We start from the raw sequence: 22164 nt of genomic DNA on the forward strand, positions 1-22164 counted from the left end.
GGGCTATATTCTCTATCCCCAGTAGTAAGCTGACTGTCCAATGAAAGTTTTAGATATGGCACAGATGCGTAAAGAGCTGATCGTTATCCTCCATTCTTACAGCATATTCTGTTTCAGGCCTAATGTCTTTCTTCTTTCAAAACTCACTGGTTGAAAGTGAATCTGGAGGAAGGAAAAGATGGATAAGTATCTCTGGTTGTACGGCGTAACCAAACCTGCTCAGAAAGGCTGCTTTGACCAACTAGAGGTATGAAGATTTTCGAATTGATTCTTTTTATTCAGATGGGAATGCGATAGTCATAAATTAACTATTTATCATGGTAGTTGAGAATTCTTCGTTATTCCTCATTGATTCTGCTTGTTAGGATAGTTCAGTGTAACTCTTCTAATCCAATGGTACTAGGAACTAGAATATGTGTGAACCTTATCTTGTGTCTTTTTATTTTTTTATTTTTTTTTATTTTTTACTGAAAGCTGTTATTCTGTCAAATCATTATCATAAAGAAAATGTTCGTACTAGCTTCCATCTTTGATTTGAATATATGAAAGCTTTTGAAGATATGTTCTATGGTGCTTCCACTAAGCTCATAATGCGTCACCTTGGAAATGGCGAAAAATGGGGTTAGATTGACCCTATGAATAAGTAATGCAAAGAGCAGGTACCATGACCAAGCCTGCCTTTTTTCTTGCCTTTCATGAGATGCCTTCCTCAGTCTTTCCAAATTTGGGAAATTTTTGAATAATCTTGCCTTATTTTGCCCCCAAAAGCCCGCCTTTGTTCTCCACTTTGCACATTTTTTCCCCAATTTTTTATGATTCTTTTTATGAAGGCATCTATTCTCTCTTTCTTTTTCTTAAAGTAGTAGTTAGTGCTATTGATCTGGTGTAAATCTTGCCAGAGTTGCCTCTCACTCACAACTTGTGGTAACTGTAATTAATGTTTTGACTCTTGATCCAACCCTTTTGCCGCCCTATTATGTGGCTTACATGAAATTTGCTTTATTTTTATTTGGCAAAGGCTTTTAAAACAGTTATGTTCATGTTCACGTTTTCCTTGGTTTTACCATTTGTATGGCTCTCAAATCTTAATGGCAGTCAAAAGTAGATTGTTATAGTATTTGTTAAGTGGGCAACGGGACATAGGCACATAGTAATATAGTATATCCACTTGGCAACTTGTTATGGATGAATATTGTGGAATTTCTGTTTTCATTGATGTTATCACAATATGATATAAATTTATTTTATTATTTAGGGTTGTAGGAGCAAGAGCGAATCTAACAGCTAACAAGGTTGCCTTCAATAGTGTTATCAATTTTAAAAAGAACCTACATTAGTTGAATATTAGAAGTGGTAAGTTTTGCGCCTCAAGCTACGCCGCATTACATCTCGGTGCACCTCCATCAAAATCAACTTGCCTAGATCAAATAGGCGCATGGACCTCTCACTTTGTGTTTCAGTGCCTAGGCACACCTTTTTATACGTAGTATATAGGTTGGTAGATACATTGGATAGGTTGGTAGGTTGTTTTGATGATATTAAGTACTTATTCTTAATGCTAGATCTGCTAATCCTTTCTTGTCTAAAATAATCCCATCTATTTCTTACTAGGATAGGGAATTGACTAAGGCCTTTTAAATAATCCAAAAGAATTTGTAATGTTCTGGAGCATGGCCTGGCCTGGCCTAGATTTTACTCTATCTTCTTCATTCCATGTGCTATTACTAGATCGATATTGATAGTTTGGTCTTTTGGCGAATATCTTAAGCATTCAAGTTTATGAATTGTAATCATCGCTTATTGATGTGATCACATGCTCACATCATATATCATCTGCTTTCTGCTCAACATTTTTAATCATATATGCTCTTTAGGTTGAAAATTATCATAGTATTTTTTCTGTAATATATCTTGATTGATAGGGAAATTAAAGTTTTGGAAGGTAGAATTTTCTGGTTTCTTTCCTGTAATGTATCTTGCTGAGAAGGCCTACAAATTGAGGTTTCTACTTGATTGATAGGGTAATTAAAGCTTTTGTTGCTCTTCCTTTTGGTTAATTGAACTCACAATCAATGACAGTTTGGAGGCAATATAAGTATATAGAGGTTAGGATATAGGGTGCTGCAGACAAGACCAACCATGACATGAAGCTAAAAATCGTTAACGGCCTTCATACTCTTATCTACCAAACTTCATACGAACAAGTAGGTTCGTTAGCGTGTTGCTCCAACTAGACAAAAACCTCAAGAAAGAAAAGTTGAACACTTCTCACACTGATTAAAAACCTTCAAGGCACACCACACGTTTAAAAAGGTGACAATTTCTGTGCTTAGACATTACATTCTATTTATTCTCCAACCTTTTATCTACCTTTAGATAAAAGTAAGGGGTTGTTAGTAGGTGACTCATATCTTACATATAATGATAAGTTAGTGGGTGACTCAAATCTTAGAAGAACATAGAAGTAAGGGGTTGTTCTCCGTCTCTCTTAGGATTCACCGAGCCTGTACTTGCTAGAAAAGTAATACTCCTTCTCTTCAGAACATTCTGCAGATCATTTACTTCTTACTGCCTTAGCTTGTATCAAACGATATGGCTTCTTTATGGGATTTTTATTTTATGTATTCTCACCATGGATATTGTGTAGAGCTATTTAAAGTAAATCATATGCTATATTCAATGAGGAGACCCTTTATCCTCTCACTTTGAGGTTGCTATTTGCTTAATCTTTATTGGCATTAATGTTTGAGGTTAGTGAGGAAGTGCGAACTTGTGTTCTAGCTATAGCCGCAGTGAATGAGCTTCTACTAACTTTTTGATCATGAATGATAGAATGCTTGTCCTTTACTGAATTCAACCAGTAAGTGAGGATTTTAAAACAATGTATACCTTTTCCTATCTTGATGTCTCAGAGATGTAATATGAACAAGTTAATGCTAATTAAGAGGGCCATGGTCTACGATTAGGATGAGTAAGCTAGGCCCAAATCTATTCAGGTTTCTGTATTATTTTGTATGTTCAGTTATGTGGAGAATCATCTTCCTATTATATTTTCTTTCTTTTTTCTTCTCTACTCAATTTGCGATTTTTTCTTGTCTAAAAGAAATGAATTTTCTAGGTGCTGGGGTGTAATTTAATACTAGGATCATGTCAAATTGGCTATTGACTGCATTGCTGGAGTTTTTTAGTTGTGATTGCAGTAAATGGGTTGCTGAATCCTTTGGTTGTTAGAGTAATTCTTCATTGTGAGATAGGAATGGAGGCCTACAATGACTTTTATCATATAAACCCCTGTGGATACTTGAGATTAGTAGGGAAATGTTATGAGTGTTGTATGCCAATGATTGCATTGGTTGTCTTCCTTGTAAGCATAAATTTCTTAGGTTTGTGTTGCATTTTTTAATGATGAATTAGCTGAAATTGCAAATTAAGAATTACATATATGGTGGTTTAGTCAATTAGCCCGGAATAGTTTTCACCAAGATTAATGTGGTGCTTTATTATTGAGTGAGCCTGTGTGACAAAGAATTGAATCAATAAGTGCAGCTGTTTGATAAACGTTCCAAAATTTAGAATATTGAATGTAGACTTTGGCATAGTTCTAGGCAAAGAGTATAATTACTAAAATATGTGTAAGTGAAACTGATTTATTATAATGTTACTAACCTTAAAATTTCAGCCATTGTTTCTTTAGTAGTGTAAGTTGGAAAGTGAGATAGAGGTTTAAGTGGATTTAAGTGTCCTGAAACAACTGTTCATGGTCATATGGTATGTAGAAACAGATATTTCTTTAAGTGAATTAGACAATAGATGTAGGACATCCCAAAAGAAGAAATTAAGGTATAAATTTGTGGAAAGTAGTATATTTTGCCACAGTAATTATACTAAATACCTTGAGCTGAGTATTGATGATTTGATGAGTATAGCTCTCGTTGGAATCATTGTGCTAACTTTACAAGGAAGAAAAAAAGGAGAAGATTGTGATTTGGCTGTATGATTCTAAGAGATTTAGAATACAAACTTTTTCGTCTGCTGCCACTGATGAAATTGTGCTTTTGCTTTATGGTGAATGAAAGGGCAATGAATGAAGTTGTAATCATGCCATGGAAATTGCAACTGTATCCCTTTATTCATTTATTTAGAGTGTTTAACGTAGGAGGCATGTGATAGGAATTGTCTCACGTCACAAGCGTAGCTTTACTGCTTGTCCATAAATAATAATAATATTTATAAATAATATTTAGCAACGCTGATCATTTACTAAATGAGAAATTAATACACCTAGATTATTATGCCATACACCTATATTATTATATGTAGAAGATAATTTATGCCATACACTAGATTATTATTTATTCCGTATTAGGTTCCAAACTAACTAATTGATCCTCGTATAGGATATAATTCTAGGCTATACAACCTATATGCTAGGTCATCTGTTCCATGTTAGGCCCAAAAACTTACAAGCCTGAATCTCTGTATTGTGGTTAAGAATTCTGAAAGTAGTGGAATTGCTATAATGCACTCACTCCATTCTCACTAAGTGGGGTTACTCCAATGGTGGTGTTTCTAAGTGCTGGATCTGTGCAAAATATGAAGTCATGCTGCCTTATGCTGACAGTGGGAAAGAATAAAGATTTTCTGAGCCTCTTATCTATTTTCCATTTTTCATCTATATAGACTACAGAATATTGTGGAGTGACATGTACAAACTTTTTTTCCACTTATTATTGTAGACTTGACAATGATTGCATGGTTTACTAAAATTAGTTAAGAACGCAAGTTCCTAGGTTTTCATTTCTTTCTCTTGCTGAAACACTGAAGCTTAGGTTTCTAAGACTTGATGGGTTATGACAGCAGGTACCTGATTGTACTCAGCTGATTTTATTGACTTTGAGGAAGACTGCAAAGGTAACTATCTACTTAATAAGTAGAATGATTCTTGATGATTTGGTATTGACAGGTGGCTTCCGAAGTTCTTTCATGTATCTTTTTCTTTAGCACATTGCTTCTTTTGGTGAAGATGAATGTACCTTATTTTGATGGTTTCTAATTTAAAATGACTAAGGCTTTTAATGATAAAAATTGTAATGTTTACTTTTTAAGGAGATGGGGCTTAGGCAAATCTAAGAACAAGCTGTCCTGTGTTAGATAAATAACTAAGGGAAAAGGGTCATGCTGTCTTCTTGATTCTTGAGTGCTGCTTGCTAACCAATTGGAGTACAATTTAAAATAAAGACCTCAAGAAGTTTCCACTTTTCTTATTCTTTCTTGTAGTGTACTAAAATCATTGCATCAATGCTCTTTGCGGTACTACAATATATTAGGGCATCGAAAGATCATGGAGTCGTTCATTTTCTCTAGTATTTTTTGCAACATACTCTGGTTATTTATGGGCATGTGGTATATGTTGCCCCATATTGGTAACCAGAGGAGCTTATCACAAGCTTATTAAACTCCTTGTGCTCAAAAGTTTTTTGTCCTTTATGGGAAATTGGGAAGTGTTTAAAATTTGTATTTAGGAAATGCTCAAACTTGGATAGGAGTATAGGGCATATATCAATGCAATCTGATGGAACATGGTGGGACTGAGGAGACTTGACGATGATGTTTTTTTTGGCTTCTAATGCTACATGCCGGCACCACACCATCTTTGTAGAAAATGGTAGTGCTGAATTTGCTAGGTTGATGGCCCATTGACTTCCCATATATTATGAAGCAGTATTAAGAAAGTAATAATGTTATTAGCAAGTTGAGTATTTGAAATACCGTCTCTCATTTGTTGTTGGATGTGCTTGTCGAGAATTTATTGGGCGGAATTGGGTAAATGTTGTTTTTGAGTGTTTTCATTTCTTTGTTGAAGCCTGACTATGAATTGTGAGTTTGTGACATCACTGTCTCACAAGTGCAAAGTGAAAATATTACTGAAAATACTAATTGCCCAACTGGTATCTGATGGCTAGTTATTTATTTGCTGTTGTTTAGTGTAACATTATTGCTACTATTGAATAAATGTTTACGCTTGCCATTGATGGCTTATAAGCTGTTGGTACAGAAATTTAAATAAGGAAAGTGAATGAAGAAATAGTTTTCATTTGATTTTGATGTGTCTAGGACAGGAATTCTACCTCTTGCCTCCCTAAGTGATACAAGTATTTGTTTGATGGAAGCATTGGATTAAGTTGAGGGAATAATGGGTATATGCCATTTGGCTCATTATTTTGTGTATTTTCTTTTCACCTCCATCTATGGCCTTGAAGGAATACCTGACTACGTAGGGTTGGATTTCATCATTTCATGACTTTTTGAATGTATCAATGATTATTAGACTGAGAAATATGGTGACCACTCAAGTACCTTCCCCTTTCTCTCATGAGGTGGTGCACCTTCTTCAGCTTGCTTATGCTCATAGTAGCAAAAGTGGTGTAGAGGTTGAGATAGTCAATTACTCGTCATCCCACAGAATGATATTTGAAGCTTTATATAGCCATGAACCACTTATGTCTGTCATGCTTTGAGTTGAGGAGCAACTAACTAACCTAAAGGTCTTTTATTCTCACTCAAGTACTCGTTTATTAAATCCTCAAACCTTAGGAGAACCTTAATCCCTTTCTTCTTTCTAAGTTTGTTGGGGGGTATCACATACTCCCGCACAAACAGGCTTTATGTTCATTGTGCCTCACACACTTTCCAGCTAGGTATAGCTTTCATGTTATCACGCTCTGGTCCAGCATCTCAGAATTAGTGTTCTCTGGGCCCTTTGGCCTCTCTCTAGTCAAAAAGGTCAAGTGATTGTTCGTGGCAAGTAAATTCTTGAACCTCTTAGAGAGGAGTTACCCTCTATTTTTCTTTTTTATGTAAGAGAGTGTATCACATACCATTTTGTATTCTTTCTTGGAATTTCTGCTCTATAGTTTTCTTGTTTTTTTATTTCTATTTTTTATATAGGTGAGTGGGGTTGTTGTCAAGAAATATAGTGGAATCATATTTAATGATGAAGCACAAAAACCCAAAATGGCGGGATATTGCAGATTGATTTTGAGTAAATAACTCTTTGAGGCCCCTCTAATCAGGACTTATCAGGTTCCTCCTATTTTTAATGGCTGCTAACATTATTCGGATACGATTCTCACGAAAGAAAGCCTAAAATAGAAGGAATTAAGTTTGTTTATTGGTGATCATGTATAGTTAACTCCAACTTGTGTAGATGTGGACTTTTCCTCTTGGTACGAGTAAACAGTTTCTGAACTGCAGTTTATGTTATGATATCCCTTGTACAGAAACTGAAAAACATTACAGTTAAATTGCCTAGTTGATAGTTTGGCACAATTTCTCCTTGTTGACTGCATGTACTGATGTACCCTCGAAATAAAGGGTTATATTATTCAATCTAGGTTTCTTTTATACAAGGGTATATCCATTCCCTAAGGGCTATAGGCATTATATCATAAAGACACATTTCTGATGATGGCATCACTTGTGAACTATTATAATATAAAATGTTATATTTTTTTATATTTTCTTTTACAAATTGACTTCAGAAATTATATTTATGTGCGATTTTAGGAACCCAAATGTTGTTTCTTATGAAATTGTTTTTGTTTTTATCTGTATTTCCTTTTTTCCCCCCTAATTACATTGCGTTTTCCATTATCTTTATTGTTTTTTTTTATTTTTTTTTTATTATTTTTTATTTTATTTTTTTTAAATGCAATTGATCGTTCAGATTTAAGGTAAGATATGCTGAGTGATTGGAAGTTTGGAATATGTACCTTATTGTGTCTAACTGTAATGTTAATTGGAACAAAAATTAATGGTGATTTATATATTATATTGTTAGATGTATTTATATATTATATTATATACAGTTATTGGTTCTATATTCGTTCAGGTGGATTTACAAGGCATGCAGTACACTGTAAGCATAAATGACTACTGCACTATTATATATATATATTGGCATACGAATCAACTCATGCTCTTTTAATTAAGTCTTTTTTTAGGTAATCTTTATTTTGCTTTAGAAAAGGCTTTGATGCTTTTGTGATGAGAAAATTCCTAAAGATCGGGTCAAAGGCAGTTTGTGATTCCCTTAGCAAGGTCTTACTCAAAATATTTGGATTTTATTTTCACATTTGATGCATGCTTCTCTCTTAACAAACCTCTTTCAAGCTGTTGGGTCCAGAAAAAGCTTTTTTGGGGGAAGGTTTGTGAGATTTATTTTTAACAATTTAGGACCAGTTAAAAGTGGACCACTATGCATTTCCTATAAACCAACAGTCTCGTACCTGTATTGTTTTCTTAACCTTTAAAAAAGGACCCTTCTGTCTTTTCTCTTTCTCTTATCTTTATATATATATACTCCGTATATGCTTAGAAGCATACATTATATTTATGTACACATTAGCTTGCTTCAACTTCATAGAAGCCAAAACACTAGGATTTCTTGATCAGTTCGAAATAATGGAAAACAATCTGAACCCTCCGAGCAACATTTGCTTTTGTAACTACCTGAACTCCCTTTCTCAAACACCTTATAAGCTTAGGAGGAGGTTGTTAGCTACATGGACTCCAGATCAGGAACTTAATCAAGTGAGGCTGAGGTCTGGTGCAGACATGAAAAGAAAGCTCTCTTTGTTCGATTTAGTTGCTCTTGGTCTAGGAGGGATGCTCGGAGTTGGAGTTTTTGTCACCACTGGTCATGTGGCTCGGACTATATCTGGCCCTGCTGTTTTTATATCCTACATTATTGCTGGCATATCGGCCCTCCTCTCTTCCATGTGTTACACAGAGTTCTCCATCGCGGTTCCTGTTGCTGGGGGTGCTTTCAGTTATCTGAGAGTGACCTTTGGTATGAAAATTTAAAAGTCAACTTTCCTTGTGCTTTATAGGCCCTGTCATGATTTCTTTCTTTGTGGTGATAACTTCACCTTCCTATGGCCCTCAAAAGACCTTTTCTCACTTTTTTTTGCACCTTTTGTCCCATTGATGCATAGGGGAGTTTGTGGGTTACTTAGCTGGTGCAAATATATTGATGGAATACGTGCTATCAAATGCTGCGGTTGCTAGAAGTTTTACTGAATATTTAAGCGGCACATTTGGAGTGGAAGATCCCAACTCATGGAGGATTGAGATGCATGGGTTTGTTAAAGGTTATAACATGTTGGATTTCTCAGCTGTTGCTCTTATTCTTCTGTTGACTCTATTCTTGTGTCATAGGTATATTTTTTTAACTAACTAGTTAATTTTAGTTATTGCTTCCTAGTATAAACATGCTTGTGTCATAGATATTGAACCTCAAAGGCGGCAGAAGAAATTGCCTTGAAAAATATGATAATAACCGATTGACATTGGTTTAAGGATGTCTATATTAAATTATTGATATCATAATAATATTCTGTATAGTGCCTGATGTTTGTTCATTTGTTATGCAGTAGAGTAGTGATCAGAAGGTTTATCTATTAATTTCTTTTCTAATTATGACAAGTTGATGACCATATTGCAGCACCAAGGAAAGCTCGATATTGAACCTCACTATGACAGTATTCCATGTTATCTTCTTCGGGTTTATAATAATTGCTGGTTTTCTAATTGGGGATCCGAAGAACTTGGTAAGCTCTCCAGGAGGATTAGCTCCGTTTGGTGCTAAAGGTGTTGTTGATGGAGCAGCCATTGTGTATTTCAGCTATATTGGCTATGATTCCGTTTCAACCCTTGCTGAAGAAATCAGAAACCCTTCCAGAGACCTGCCAATGGGCATCGTGGGGTCTGTTGTTATTGTTTCATTCCTCTATTGTCTTATGGGATTGGCCTTGTGTGTTATGGTTCCATATAATGAGGTACGTACTAATATTTTTATGTTATATGCTTCTTTTGCAATTCATAGGGGCCTCATAGATGAGAATAACAATCAACAAAATACTCCTTTGGTCTTTCCGTCCCAGCCCAGGGTTAACCAATAAGTGTGTCCCAACTCCCAACTAAGTTAATAATCTACCTTTATCCATGATTATGTTCATGTAGATAGCAGATAAAGCTTCATTTGCTATGGCTTTTCAAAAGTTGGGATGGAAATGGGCAAGTCATCTTGTTGGAGTGGGTGCAAGTTTAGGAATTATGGCATCCCTCTTGGTGGCCATGCTTGGCCAGGCAAGATACCTCTGCGTGATTGCAAGAGCCAGGCTTGTGCCTGCGTGGTTAGCTAAGGTTCATCCTTCAACGGGAACACCCTTGAATGCTACTCTATTCTTGGGTGAGTTAATCTTTTATATGGTCGCTCACTGATCTCTTGGTTTCAATTTTTACTGATGTCATGAACGACTATAACATAGTACGAGTAATTGATAAAGTAAGCTGTTTTTAGTACTGAAAATGTAAAATTTTTGTGTTCAGTTTAATGACTAACCCAGAATTGCTTTCTGATAATTTGTGGGATTAAGTATGAGCTTGGATTATTTGGTGGAACCCTATTGCGTTATTCTATTGGTTTTGAACATTTGAAAGTTTACATAAAATGCTTAACTTCTCTTTCTGTTTTCCATTATAGGATTCTGTACTGCATCTATTGCCCTCTTCACTGAACTTGACATAGTGCTCGAGATAATATCCATTGGCACACTCCTTGTTTTTTATCTGGTGGCGAATGCTCTTATATATAGGCGCTATGTTATAGTAGGCAGCAACCCACCACTACATATCCTTCTGTTCCTCTTCTTCCTCACATTACTTTCTGTTGGTTTCTCTTTATCGTGGAAGTTCGAGCAACGATTATGGGGACTTCCATTGTTTGCCGGGTCCTTGATCACCATTACCGCTATCTTCCACTACATGATCCCTTCAAGTAGGCAGGACCTCGAGTGGTCTGTGCCTCTGATGCCATGGCCTGCTGCTACATCGATTTTTCTCAATGTTTTCCTCATGACAACCTTGAAGATCTTGTCATTTAAAAGGTTTGGTATTTGGACAGGTTTGATAATTTTGTTTTACGTACTTTATGGTGTTCACTCAACTTACCGCGCTGAGGAAATGGAAAAGGAGATGGTGGCCGAGAATGGATTGAGCGCGAACTTTGGAATTTCCCAGGAAAGAAAACTCGATATCCAACAACAATTATAACTTGGTTGATAGTTGTTCTTCAATGTCTTTTTTTTTTCTTTACTTGTAATGATTTATGAGTGGTGTTAATTTCAAGCAATTGCAGTAGAAACCCACTCTTTCATAAGTTAGCTAGATCCCCTTATATTAAGATGCAACTCAAAGAAGTTTGATAGTGTTGCTTCAAATTATCTTCATCTTGACTTTGTAATTGTAAATGCAAATTGGATGAATTACATTATACTTTTCAAAGTTCTGATTTCAATTCTCAATTTCTCTAGTAATATCCTAATATCTACTTATTGTGGCCGAGTTATTGAAAATTTAGAATTAGAGAGGAAAAGAGCGAAACTTGAAGTATGCGGCACTTCGTAGTTTAAATAAATACTCCAGATAATAAATTATGATGATCTATATGTTGATTTTCCTACTTCTATTCATTTCTAAATTTTAAATTCTACTCTATAAATTATAATAGTTATGTAAAGATATACTAGTAACATTTTTGTACTCTATTATATGAAGTATTCCTTATGCAAATTTTCATTACGCTTGCACATCAAAATTTGTTGCACCCACTAAAGAATGATCAATACAAATGCATCTCTATAACAAACTAATTATCCTTAACAAGTTAACTTGCCTCTTAACTCTAATTTTTCTTTCCCTAAAAATGAAAAGTGATATATTTCAATTTTCTTTTTCTTTTTCTTTTTCTTTTTATTTAATTAATTTTGACTTTTTATGGACCCTCAAATTCTTTTATTTGGCTTTGATTTTGACTTTGACATTGACTTTGACTTTGATTTGGAATTGATGTTAAACATACTAGTGGGCTATATATGAAGTGACAGTTAAAAGAAGCTAAATGAAAGCCATTAGTAGTGGGTTACTGGGTTTGTTCAATTCCCATCCATGCATCTTCGTCTTGATTCTCTTTTGATGCTCACTATCATACACATACTCTTCCTTTTTATGGTCTTTCATAGGAACAACTTTAATTTCCTTCCAATGTGCCAATTTTGCATTGTCATTACGTGCTGCATTCGTGGTTGAATGAAGCACCTAGTTGGCTCGATCACTAGGTTGTTTTCTTTTGGGGTCCGATTCCTACCACGTGTAAAGGATAGACATGGTCACTTGAGAAGTTTAATATTAGTAGACACAAATATCTAGTATAGTTGTTACATATATATCCTTCATAATATCACATCGCAAAGAAAAGAACAAGTAATATGATTAAATAGAAAATAAGATATACTTCGTATTTATTTAAAGTAGAGACAACTCAAGAGTCAAAAAGAGGTTATGTTTTGCCCTCACCCTTTCAAGTTTCAAAGAGCACTTGTGCTTCTCTAAGGAAAAGCAAGGAAAAGAGAAAAGTTGCCAAAGTTATTAATTTCCTCTATTGTGGTTGCTTTAACAGTTAGAAAATGTGCAAATACTATAAAATGTAGTTTTTTTTTTTTGCCACGTACTATGCTAAATAACTAGCTAATATAACTAATTTTCTCTAATTTACAACGTGCTATAAGGTGAAAATTTATTACTCGTACTCTATATTATTGAAAACAAAATTAATACATTACATAAAGGCAAAATGAAAGGAATTAAACCAAGATGATGTGGAAAATGGAAAAAAATAATAGCTAAATTCAAAAAAAAAAAGAAAAAGCTTTCAAATATTCTTATTTGCTTATAACTAAAAATAAAATAAAATCTCCTTTTATCCCCCCCTCCTCCTAAAAAAAAAAAACAGTTAGTAAAAATAGCTAAATACTGGAGGTAAAATTGTAAAAAAAATACCTTGTTTTAAAGTAAATTAGTACCTTTTTTTTTTATCAACTAATACCATGAATTAAATTTTGTTTCAGAAATGACACCTTAATGATAGATTCCGGCCAAAAAGTCAAGTTTTCGGCGTTTGACATACTCTTCGGCCAAAAATGGAGCTTGTGAGAGTCATCCAAGTACAAGTAGGAAATTCAAATAATTTATAGCCTAACTCTACCCTCTCCTCATTCAATGGAGTGCATCACACGCGCACAAAGATGGAGGGAGATTGAAAGCCAAATGCCGAAAACTTAACTTTTGGTCAGAATCTGTCACTGAGGTGCCATTCTTAAAATAAAATTTAATTCAAGGTATTAGTCGACAAAAATAAAATAACATAAGGTACTAGTTCACAAATTGACTTAAAAATACGATAATTTCTGACAATTTTGCCAATTTGAGAATTAGAAGAATATAGACTTGTAATTGTTGGCTAGGTTGGGTTTAAACTTTGAAATCCTTAAGCTACGGGGCCCATCTTATTAGCAAGAGTTGGGCTTGCATCTCACTAAAGCATTGGCCTCATGCATCTTTTTTAACAAAATTCTTGACTATTGGTATCTGAAAACTCAAAACTGGTACATGAAAGTATGATGCATGTTTGGATTTTTGCCTTTCTGGGGATACTATGGAAAAAAAAATACTCCTATAAGCTGATGGAATGAAACGTATGCTATCATTTATGCAAATTGAATGGAACATATTTACTTGATGCATTTATATTGAAATAATGTGTTTTGGGTGTTTTCTGGTCCCTCTGGAGAGTTACGTCATTAAGATTGGTCCCGCGCGGTCTGTACCTGCAAAACACGGAGTCTTCGGTTGGTAGGAGCTCCGCCTCCGATGATCAAGTTAGTATTGCTTGTAGAAGATGAAAAGGTGCGGAAAAGATAAAAGTGAGATCTTCTCGAATTTCGAGATCAAGTGTTTTCTCTGATGTGAGAGAATGTAGGTATGTTGTATAGGTTGACACGTGTCACCTTTTGATGGGGCCACGAGGCTTGGGTAATTTTACCCAAAACACAATGGATAATGCATTAGTGCTTTTTTTTTTTATTGAATAAGAAATCTCTTACAAGTAAGGGGAAAATTAGGGATCTCACTTGTTTGATGTGAGAATCGAACCCCTCTTACAGGGGTGGAAGGAGGGCCTCCAACCACTAGGCCAACCTTGATTTTCCTTGCATTAGTGTCTTATGAATCAAGGATTTTATTATAATTTTTAAGGCAATGGTCTTGAACGAAATTTAATTCAAGTACTTCAATTTTTTATTTTTGTTGGTGGGGTGGGGGGGCATGCATTTAACAACCATGCAATTTTAAGTTAAGAGTTTACTAGCAAGACCTAAGCAACAATATTCATTTAACACTCCATCTATTTTTAAATAATTGACACATATTAAGTTAACTTTAAATATATATGATTAAATATTAGTAAAAAAATATAGCCATGTAACATGTGTATAAAAGTAAGTATCAAAAAATTTGATGTTGTGAAACTTTATATTAATACATACTTAACAATATATTTCATGATAAATTTGTTTTTATATACTATATTTAAAAAACAATGGTCAAAGTGAGTGCACTAATGGTGAAAAAGTCAAATGTGTCAATTATTTAGGAAGAGATTGAGTATTATTTTACAAGTAAGGCTAAGGATTAGTCAAGTCCTAAATTCATAGTGAAAACTAAATGCCTTCGATATTATTTTCCAGCTTGACAAGTCTTATGATTTTCTCTAATTTCCTAAATTGATACGTCTTGTGATCTTCTGATTAACTTCGCTTTATTTTACTAGTGCTTGTGGATTGTTAGATGTTCACATACATTATCGCATACACTTCAACACATCAAACTCAATAGACGTTGGCCCTGATTAGCTCGGTCGTCATCGTTACAATCCTCAATCACACACTCCATTGCCAATTCACACAATGTATAACACACTAACACGGTAACACCCTTATAACCTTACTTATAGATAAAACAAGAGCAGCCGTACATTCCGGTTCCAAAACATTAAAAACCATGTCAAATACAAGATGTAATTTCCCCTTGCACGATCTTCTACCCCAAACAAAATAATATACTACTCATAATAACGAAGGCCCAACCCCAAAGAATAAGATTAAGATCTTGTAAGAAAATTGATAATTAGAGGAGAGAGAAAGAGGTGGTTAAGTTAAGTTGGTTGTGGGGGAGGAGAGAGAATGAAAGAAAGAGAGAGAAGGTGGTAGTGGTAGGCCTAAATTAAACCAACCTCAACCCAACCCAAGTGACGGTGGCATATAACATTTATTTTATTTTTATAACCGGTAACCTCCAAGTTACCCTTCACCTTTCTCTTACGTGTAACTCTCCCACCTCCTCTCCCATCACCCGCTGCGCACGTTAGCATCACCCCCCACCTTCCACCCTCCACCCACTCACCCGGTGGCCTTACCTATCTTTCTCTCTCCTTTTTTTCTCCCCTCAAATCAAATGCCTCCTTCCTCTCAACCACCTCTTCTCACTCTCTCTCTCTTTCTCTCTCCTCCTTTTTCTCTCTCTTCCCCTCAAATTTCCCATTATGCCCTCCCCTCCTTCCGCCTCCGCCGCCGACCCTTCTCCGGTGCCGGAAAACCCACCTCCTCCTCCCGTCGTTCGCAAGTTTCCGGCTCCTTGTTGGACCCAAGATGAAACCCTGGCTTTGATTCATTCTTACCAAGATAAATGGTATTCTCTTCGTCGCCGGAATCTCAGGACTGCTGATTGGGAAGCTGTTGCTGATGAGGTTAATCGGAGGTGTCCTGATCAATCGCCGCCGAAGTCGTCTGCTCAGTGCCGTCATAAGATGGAGAAGCTTCGTAAGAGGTATCGTGCTGAAAAACAGAGGATTGGGGCTCTTCCTTCGCATAATAATTTTGTGGGTAATCGATTTTTTCCTTCTTCTTCCTGGGTTTTTTTTGATTTGATGGATGCTATGGAGGTTGGATCTGGGTCTGGTCCTGGATCTACTAGTGTTGTTAATAATAATGGTGTTGTTGGTGGAATTAATCATAGTAGTAATAATAATATGAATGTTTTGAACCCAGTAAAAGAGAATTTTCAGAATAATAATGGGGGTTTTGTGAAAGAGGAAAAAATTAGGGGAAAAGATGATTTAGGGAAGTATTTTGATGAGATTTTGATGGGTATGGGTAAAAGTGGGAGTGGTAGTGGAGGTCCGATTAAATTTAGGGTTAAGAATCATGGGAATTGTAGTAATAATAATAATAATAATAACAATGAGAGGTTTTTTGATGAAGGGTATGATTATGATGGTGGAAATAATGGGAGTGGGTTTGATTATAAGAATGGGAGGAGTAATTTTGCATCTGGGTTTAATAAGAGGAAATTGGGTGAGGATTCATCGTCGTCGAAGATGTTTCTGAATGGGTGTTCATCGAAGAAGGGATTCGGGTTGGGTTCGGGGGCGGGATCGAGGGCAAGAGGAGGAGGAAGGGATGCCGCGGCTGGGGAGATGGTCGCGTCGATAAAGATGTTGGGAGAAGCGTTGGTGAGGACGGAGAAGGAGAAGATGGAGATGATGCAAGAGATGGAGATGAAGTGGATGGAAATGGAGATGAAGAGGACTCAAATGATACTTGAAGCTCAACACAATATTGTTAATGCTTTTGTTCAAGGGTTTAAGAAGCAAAAGAAGGTGAAAGTAATGGAGGTAGAATGAATGAATTCAATTAACTTGGTTGCTTCTATTTGATTCGTGCTTTTAGCTCATGATCAAGATCGATTAAGCTAAGAAGAATTCGAATTCCCCGAGTGTTTGTTATTAAGAACATACTCTAGCTAGTAGTAGTAGTAAATGAGTAGATTTGTAGCTGAATTTGAGTATAAAAGTTGTGACCTTTCTTGCAAACCAAATGTTTTTGGTTATGTTTAAAGGGGTTATGTTGTGTTTGATCTTCTAAAGTTTTTGGTTTGTATTACTTAATAAGTTTGTGAGTATTTTGATATCTTGATTTAGTATGTAGATATGTATATTATTTGAAAAGAAAACTATGTTCTGGCTACTCAAAATTTAGCTTTTGTTTTGGCCACCATTCTGGATATGTGATGTTTGTTTAGGAAAAACCTGTGCTTCTGCATCTGATTTCGATATGTTCTTAATTGAATACGAATACTTTGTTCGTCGCAATTTCCTGCAATTCCATATAATAGCCCCAATCAATGCGCAATTTCCTGCAATTCCATATAATAGCCCCAATCAATGCGCATATGAACCTATGTTGTAACTCATTGATAGTAGGCATCAAGTGAATAACAAGGGGATGTTAAAAGGGAAGGTCGTACTTTAACATCCAGAATCCTTACAAGGTTAGACCTATTGAGACCTCTGCTATCCTTAGACAATGGGTCGACCATATGAGAGCGAAAATGCCCTTATGTTATTCCTATGGACCGTCGTTAGTTGGGGAGCTCAATATCCTAATAAAAGCAAAAACGCCCTTATGTTATTCCCTATCGAGCAGGGAAAACCCCTTGTGGCTCTTTGCCCGCGCCAATTTCCAAAATACTCGGTGAAGCTTATCTGTTGGTATTTAAGCATTAATGCCTAACATGGAGCAGCATAATTCCCGTGGAAAATGATATGTACATCTTATAAATTAATCAAACGAGTACAATTTCATGGATAGAAGGGTGATTGTTTACTTTCTCCCAACCTTATCTTGTTGATTTATGAATTACTCTTATTTTATACTACAGAACAGAGAATAGGACATATTGTTTCTCAAGACTAACTCTGTAGCTGACCAATCAGAATTCTTTTGAATAATCCAGCTACACGTCGAGGTTACTATAATCAACTTCACTTGGCTCTTGATGGACTCGATGGGTCATGAGTGTTAATTTTGATATTTTAACTCAAGTTTTATTGAAAACTTATTCTAGCTGAAACTTTTTTACGTAGTATATTTTTTAAATGAATTAAATATGACTAGTTGGAAGTTATTCTCGTTTAAACTTGGTTTAGTAGTATAAGGGCCATAAAGTTCATTATTACTAATTAAACAACTTAAACGAGTTTCACCGATTATAACTTTTTACTAATCATATTTATATTTACACACCAAGTAATATTTTGTAATTACTCTGTTTATATCTAGTTGCAACGGTTTAACTTTTACACTATGACTAAATATTTTTCTTTTTAAAAATACGTAGTAATTGACATACCTAACAACTTGCATATAGTACAAATTAACCGGTAAAATGATCAATATTTTATATAATGGAAATATTATTTTAGCACCTAATACTTGAAATTATTATACCACGCCAAACAAGTAGCTTTCGATCAACGTAAAACTCTAGCTATATACTACTATAAGAGTGTTAGCAAAGGCATGAAGCAAATGAGCAAAGTTTATCAACTTCTTAATTAAGCTCATTAATTCGTACTTTGTTGCGTAGAGATCAAAACTCACAACATGTTGGGCCGACGTAAACTTGCCATCTTAGCCTTTCTTACGCTCATTGTTTCAGGTTTGCTTCATTTCATCGTTATGGTGTTAATGGAAGTTTTAATTATTGTTAATTAATTATAAGCTATTATACCAGTTTGTGTGGTACTCAATAATTAATTTTGGATTTCAAGTCTTCACATGCTTAAGCATATTGTAGACTCGGAGTAGATCGAACTTGTAGTTTGCACTTTATAAAAGGTGCAACAATTACCATGTTGAAAATTCGACTTTACAAGATTACATGTATTATTTTGATAAGAGAGAGGCCTCCTGGTGCAGGGACACAAGAGGTCGCCTCACTTCCTTGAGGTGTGAGGTTCGATCCTCATCAGCAATAAATCCCAGCCCTTACCCCTCTAAGGCATTGTCAGCTAGGTTTTCTATGATAGGAGCCTTTAGTTGGAGCCCACTTAACCTTGCTATGTAAGTAAAAAAAATGTATTACTAGTATATGGATAAGCTAGTTGACTAGTAACTATGAAGTACAGAGTAGGAAAGAGCTAACTTTTGGAGGTACATGGTCATTGTTTTTAGAAACGTTGACTTGAACATAATCTTCTAACAACCATTATATATATATATATATATATATATATATATATATATATATATATATAACACCTTCATACTTCCTCCGTTATATTAATATTGCAATAATGGACTTTTTGCACTATTTATCACTCTTGTTTGATCATATAATATGATTTATACGTTAAGCAAAATATAGTCATGTTGGATTCATCTCATAAAATACTTTCACATATCAACTTTTTTATAATTTTTACTCTTACACAATTATAGATATTTAGCATATAAAATGTGATTTGGGATGCGTAATTTCATCCTTGTTGCAATATTAATAGAACGGATGAAGTTTTAATTAATTAAGTTTGCCAATGGGCCAAACGTGCATATGTAATACAGTAATACTCGTATTAGTATCTTTGTTTAATCACTCAAATACGTAATTTCATGATTCTAATTAGACAATTTGCACTTAGGGATCAAGGAGGCATGATAAAATAAGTATGTGTATATTTTATGTATATATAATTAACAAGCTAATTTTTTGTGGCTATTTAATTTTCTTCCATAAATTAAATATATATAGTTGCCGTAAATGCGAAGTTACAACCAACAAGCATTATGAAGGGAGTTGATGAAAAAGGAGTTGATTCAATCTATGAAGATGAAAAAAGCCTAGACTCAAGCCAGCAACTGATCATGATGCCGAAAGATGACTATGATTGTATGCCGTCGGGCGATGTATGTTCCGGTGATGGACCTCCAGAACAGTGTTGCTCTGGTGCCTGTGTCCCTCATCCGACGCTTAGGGTGTTTGTGTGTGCTTGAGCCTTTTGAGTTATATATGACTATATATACCACCTTCCCCTAGTCTTTACTCATGCATGTGTGCTTGTATTTTGTAATAAAATGGGGTAAATACTGTACTGTAACAATAAGGTGCACAAGGATATATAGATATATACATAATGTATGTCCTTCAACTTTAATTACATTTCCTTCATATAATTAAGTATAAAAATATCATAGTTAAAATTGCAAAGATTATCTATACGTAATTTTTTTTTGACAAGGTGAAAAGTGATAGGTCTTAAGTCCTATTTTTCCTAACCATAATGACTAGGTTATGGGCTCAATCAGAGTCTAATCTTATAGTAGTTAGGGATGGCAATGGGGTGAGTCGGATGCGGATGATGGTACCTCCATATCCATACCCGTCTAAAAATCTTATACCCATCCCCGCCCCACCACCCGTGGCGGGTACAATATCCACATCCATACCCGCCCCACCGGGTACAAGATAAGATCCATCCCCGCCCCATCACCCACTTGGATTCATACCCACCTCATACCCGCCCTAAAATCGTCTCAAACCCATTGCCATGATGCTCTATTGTATCACATTAATGACAATTATATCAAATTAGGTTAAGAAAATTGGGACTTTCACTATTCAAGCTTATTGGGTCTTAAGGTGTATCTAGTTTCATAAATTCTAAACTCTTCTATAAGAAAAATGGTGCGGGTATAAGGTGGGTACGAGGCGGGGCAGATATGGGGTGGGTCTACTCTTAAATCCATACCCGCCCCATCACCCATGGCGGATACACATTTTATACCTTTCCCCGCCCCATCATCCGCCAAACCTCCCATTTAACCCGATCCACTATCATCCCTAATAGTACTAAACTTTGGCGACGACAAATACAAGGACTAATATAAGAACACGTACACGGTTACGTATTTAATTCATGGAGTTTCCCTCAAAAAAAAAAAAAAAAAAAAAAATCATGGAGTTGTCGGAGAGACTTGATAGAGAGGCAATAATACACTTCCTCTTAAGTTAATGAAATCTTTGAAATTTATCTAAAAGTTACGAAAGCACGCCCCTCTTTTCTTCCAATTTAAGACTAACCCTTGACAATCAACTCATTTGACTTTCAAATCAATTTATTATGTCAATTATTGGTATGAATAGATGCTACCACACAATTTCGTTTGATTGAAACTTGTTTTTAATTTGTTCCGTTACATTAAAAGATTCTACTAAATCAACACCATATCGTCCATACTTCTTAATTAACAATTTAATCAAATTTACACCATAAACTTGTTAGAAGTGAAGGATAAGGGATAGGAGTTACTGAAGGAGTTATGTATTCGATAAGTGCAATTACTAGATATATCAAGGATCACTATTATGGAGATAATAAGTTCGTTCTTTTGGGGCGTCATCTTCTGTTGCTAGACTATGAGAGATGATCTTTGGACTAGTCAAATAGTCCAAAGCCCTCTAGAATGGATCCTATGAGGTCACACACAAGGGTATTGGGTTAAGCAAGTAAGAGGACCATTAATGGGCCTCATGAGCAATTATCATGAAATGGATTGGGCTAGCATAGTTAGATTGGAATTAGGTTTTGGGCTTTTGACATGGGCTCTTATTTAGAGATGAGATCTATAAATAAGATCCATGCCTAGGGTTGGATGCAAGAACTCATAATTCACACACTGTGAATTTTGACATCAAGGCAACCAATCCCAAAACCCCAATCCTCTCTCTAACTCTCGGCTCCCTCTCCTCCCCTTTGGACTCACGGCCGGCCACCCCTTGGTGGCGCGTGTGGTGGTTCGTGGTGGTTTTTGGTTAGTATGTCGCTCTTCTCCGTAGAAGGTCAATTGAAGGGTTCAATTGCAACTAACTAGCATTAGTGGAGGTCTTAATCTGTGCCCGTGGACCAAGTAGAGGAATCACGCTTGAGGTTCTTTATCTCCCCATGTTCTTGCTCGATCGCACGTGGAATCACGCTTCAAAGGTACAATTATGTGTTCTTTATGTGTTATGCAATGATCCTTAGTTTAGGTGCTTTATGAATATGATTCATGTTATTTCCGCTGCGTAGTACCTATAAACCCCTACAGTTACTCCCATAAAGCATCAAGCTTATCTCATGACATTATTGTTATAAAACAGAACAAACATTGAACTAAGCAGTAGAAAAATAGTTGATTTCCATTGATGAGTGAGCTTCGATTACAGTACTACAATGGAGTCAGAGAATATAAAAGAAAGAGAAGAAAGAGAAGAAGAAGAAGGTGAAAGTAGTTAGTTGAATTGAATTAATGAAAAATAAGTGCTAGTACCTGAGCTTATATACTGCTCATTTATTTATTACATAATTGCTTCAACTAACTCGAGTAC

The 22164-nt window shown here is 35.5% G+C and overlaps 2 protein-coding genes across 2 annotated transcripts; both read left to right on the forward strand.

Moving 5' to 3' along the window:
* The first annotated feature begins 8463 nt into the window (after positions 1 to 8463).
* LOC145569338 (cationic amino acid transporter 6, chloroplastic-like) lies at positions 8464 to 11416 on the forward strand. Its single transcript, XM_081628689.1, has 5 exons — positions 8464 to 8851; positions 8997 to 9219; positions 9506 to 9839; positions 10024 to 10252; positions 10547 to 11416. The coding sequence occupies exons 1-5, from the start codon at positions 8464 to 8466 to the stop codon at positions 11113 to 11115; spliced, it is 1743 nt and encodes a 580-aa protein (XP_081484815.1). The 3' UTR covers positions 11116 to 11416.
* Positions 11417 to 15051: 3635 nt separating this feature from the next.
* On the forward strand, positions 15052 to 17019 carry LOC145567853 (uncharacterized). Its single transcript, XM_081627260.1, has one exon. It carries the CDS (start codon positions 15500 to 15502, stop codon positions 16637 to 16639), a length of 1140 nt encoding a protein of 379 aa, XP_081483386.1. The 5' UTR covers positions 15052 to 15499; the 3' UTR covers positions 16640 to 17019.
* The last annotated feature ends 5145 nt before the right edge of the window (positions 17020 to 22164 follow it).

This window comes from Chenopodium album, chromosome 11 (assembly GCF_948465745.1).
Source record: "Chenopodium album chromosome 11, dcCheAlbu1.1, whole genome shotgun sequence".
NCBI lineage: Eukaryota > Viridiplantae > Streptophyta > Magnoliopsida > Caryophyllales > Amaranthaceae > Chenopodium > Chenopodium album.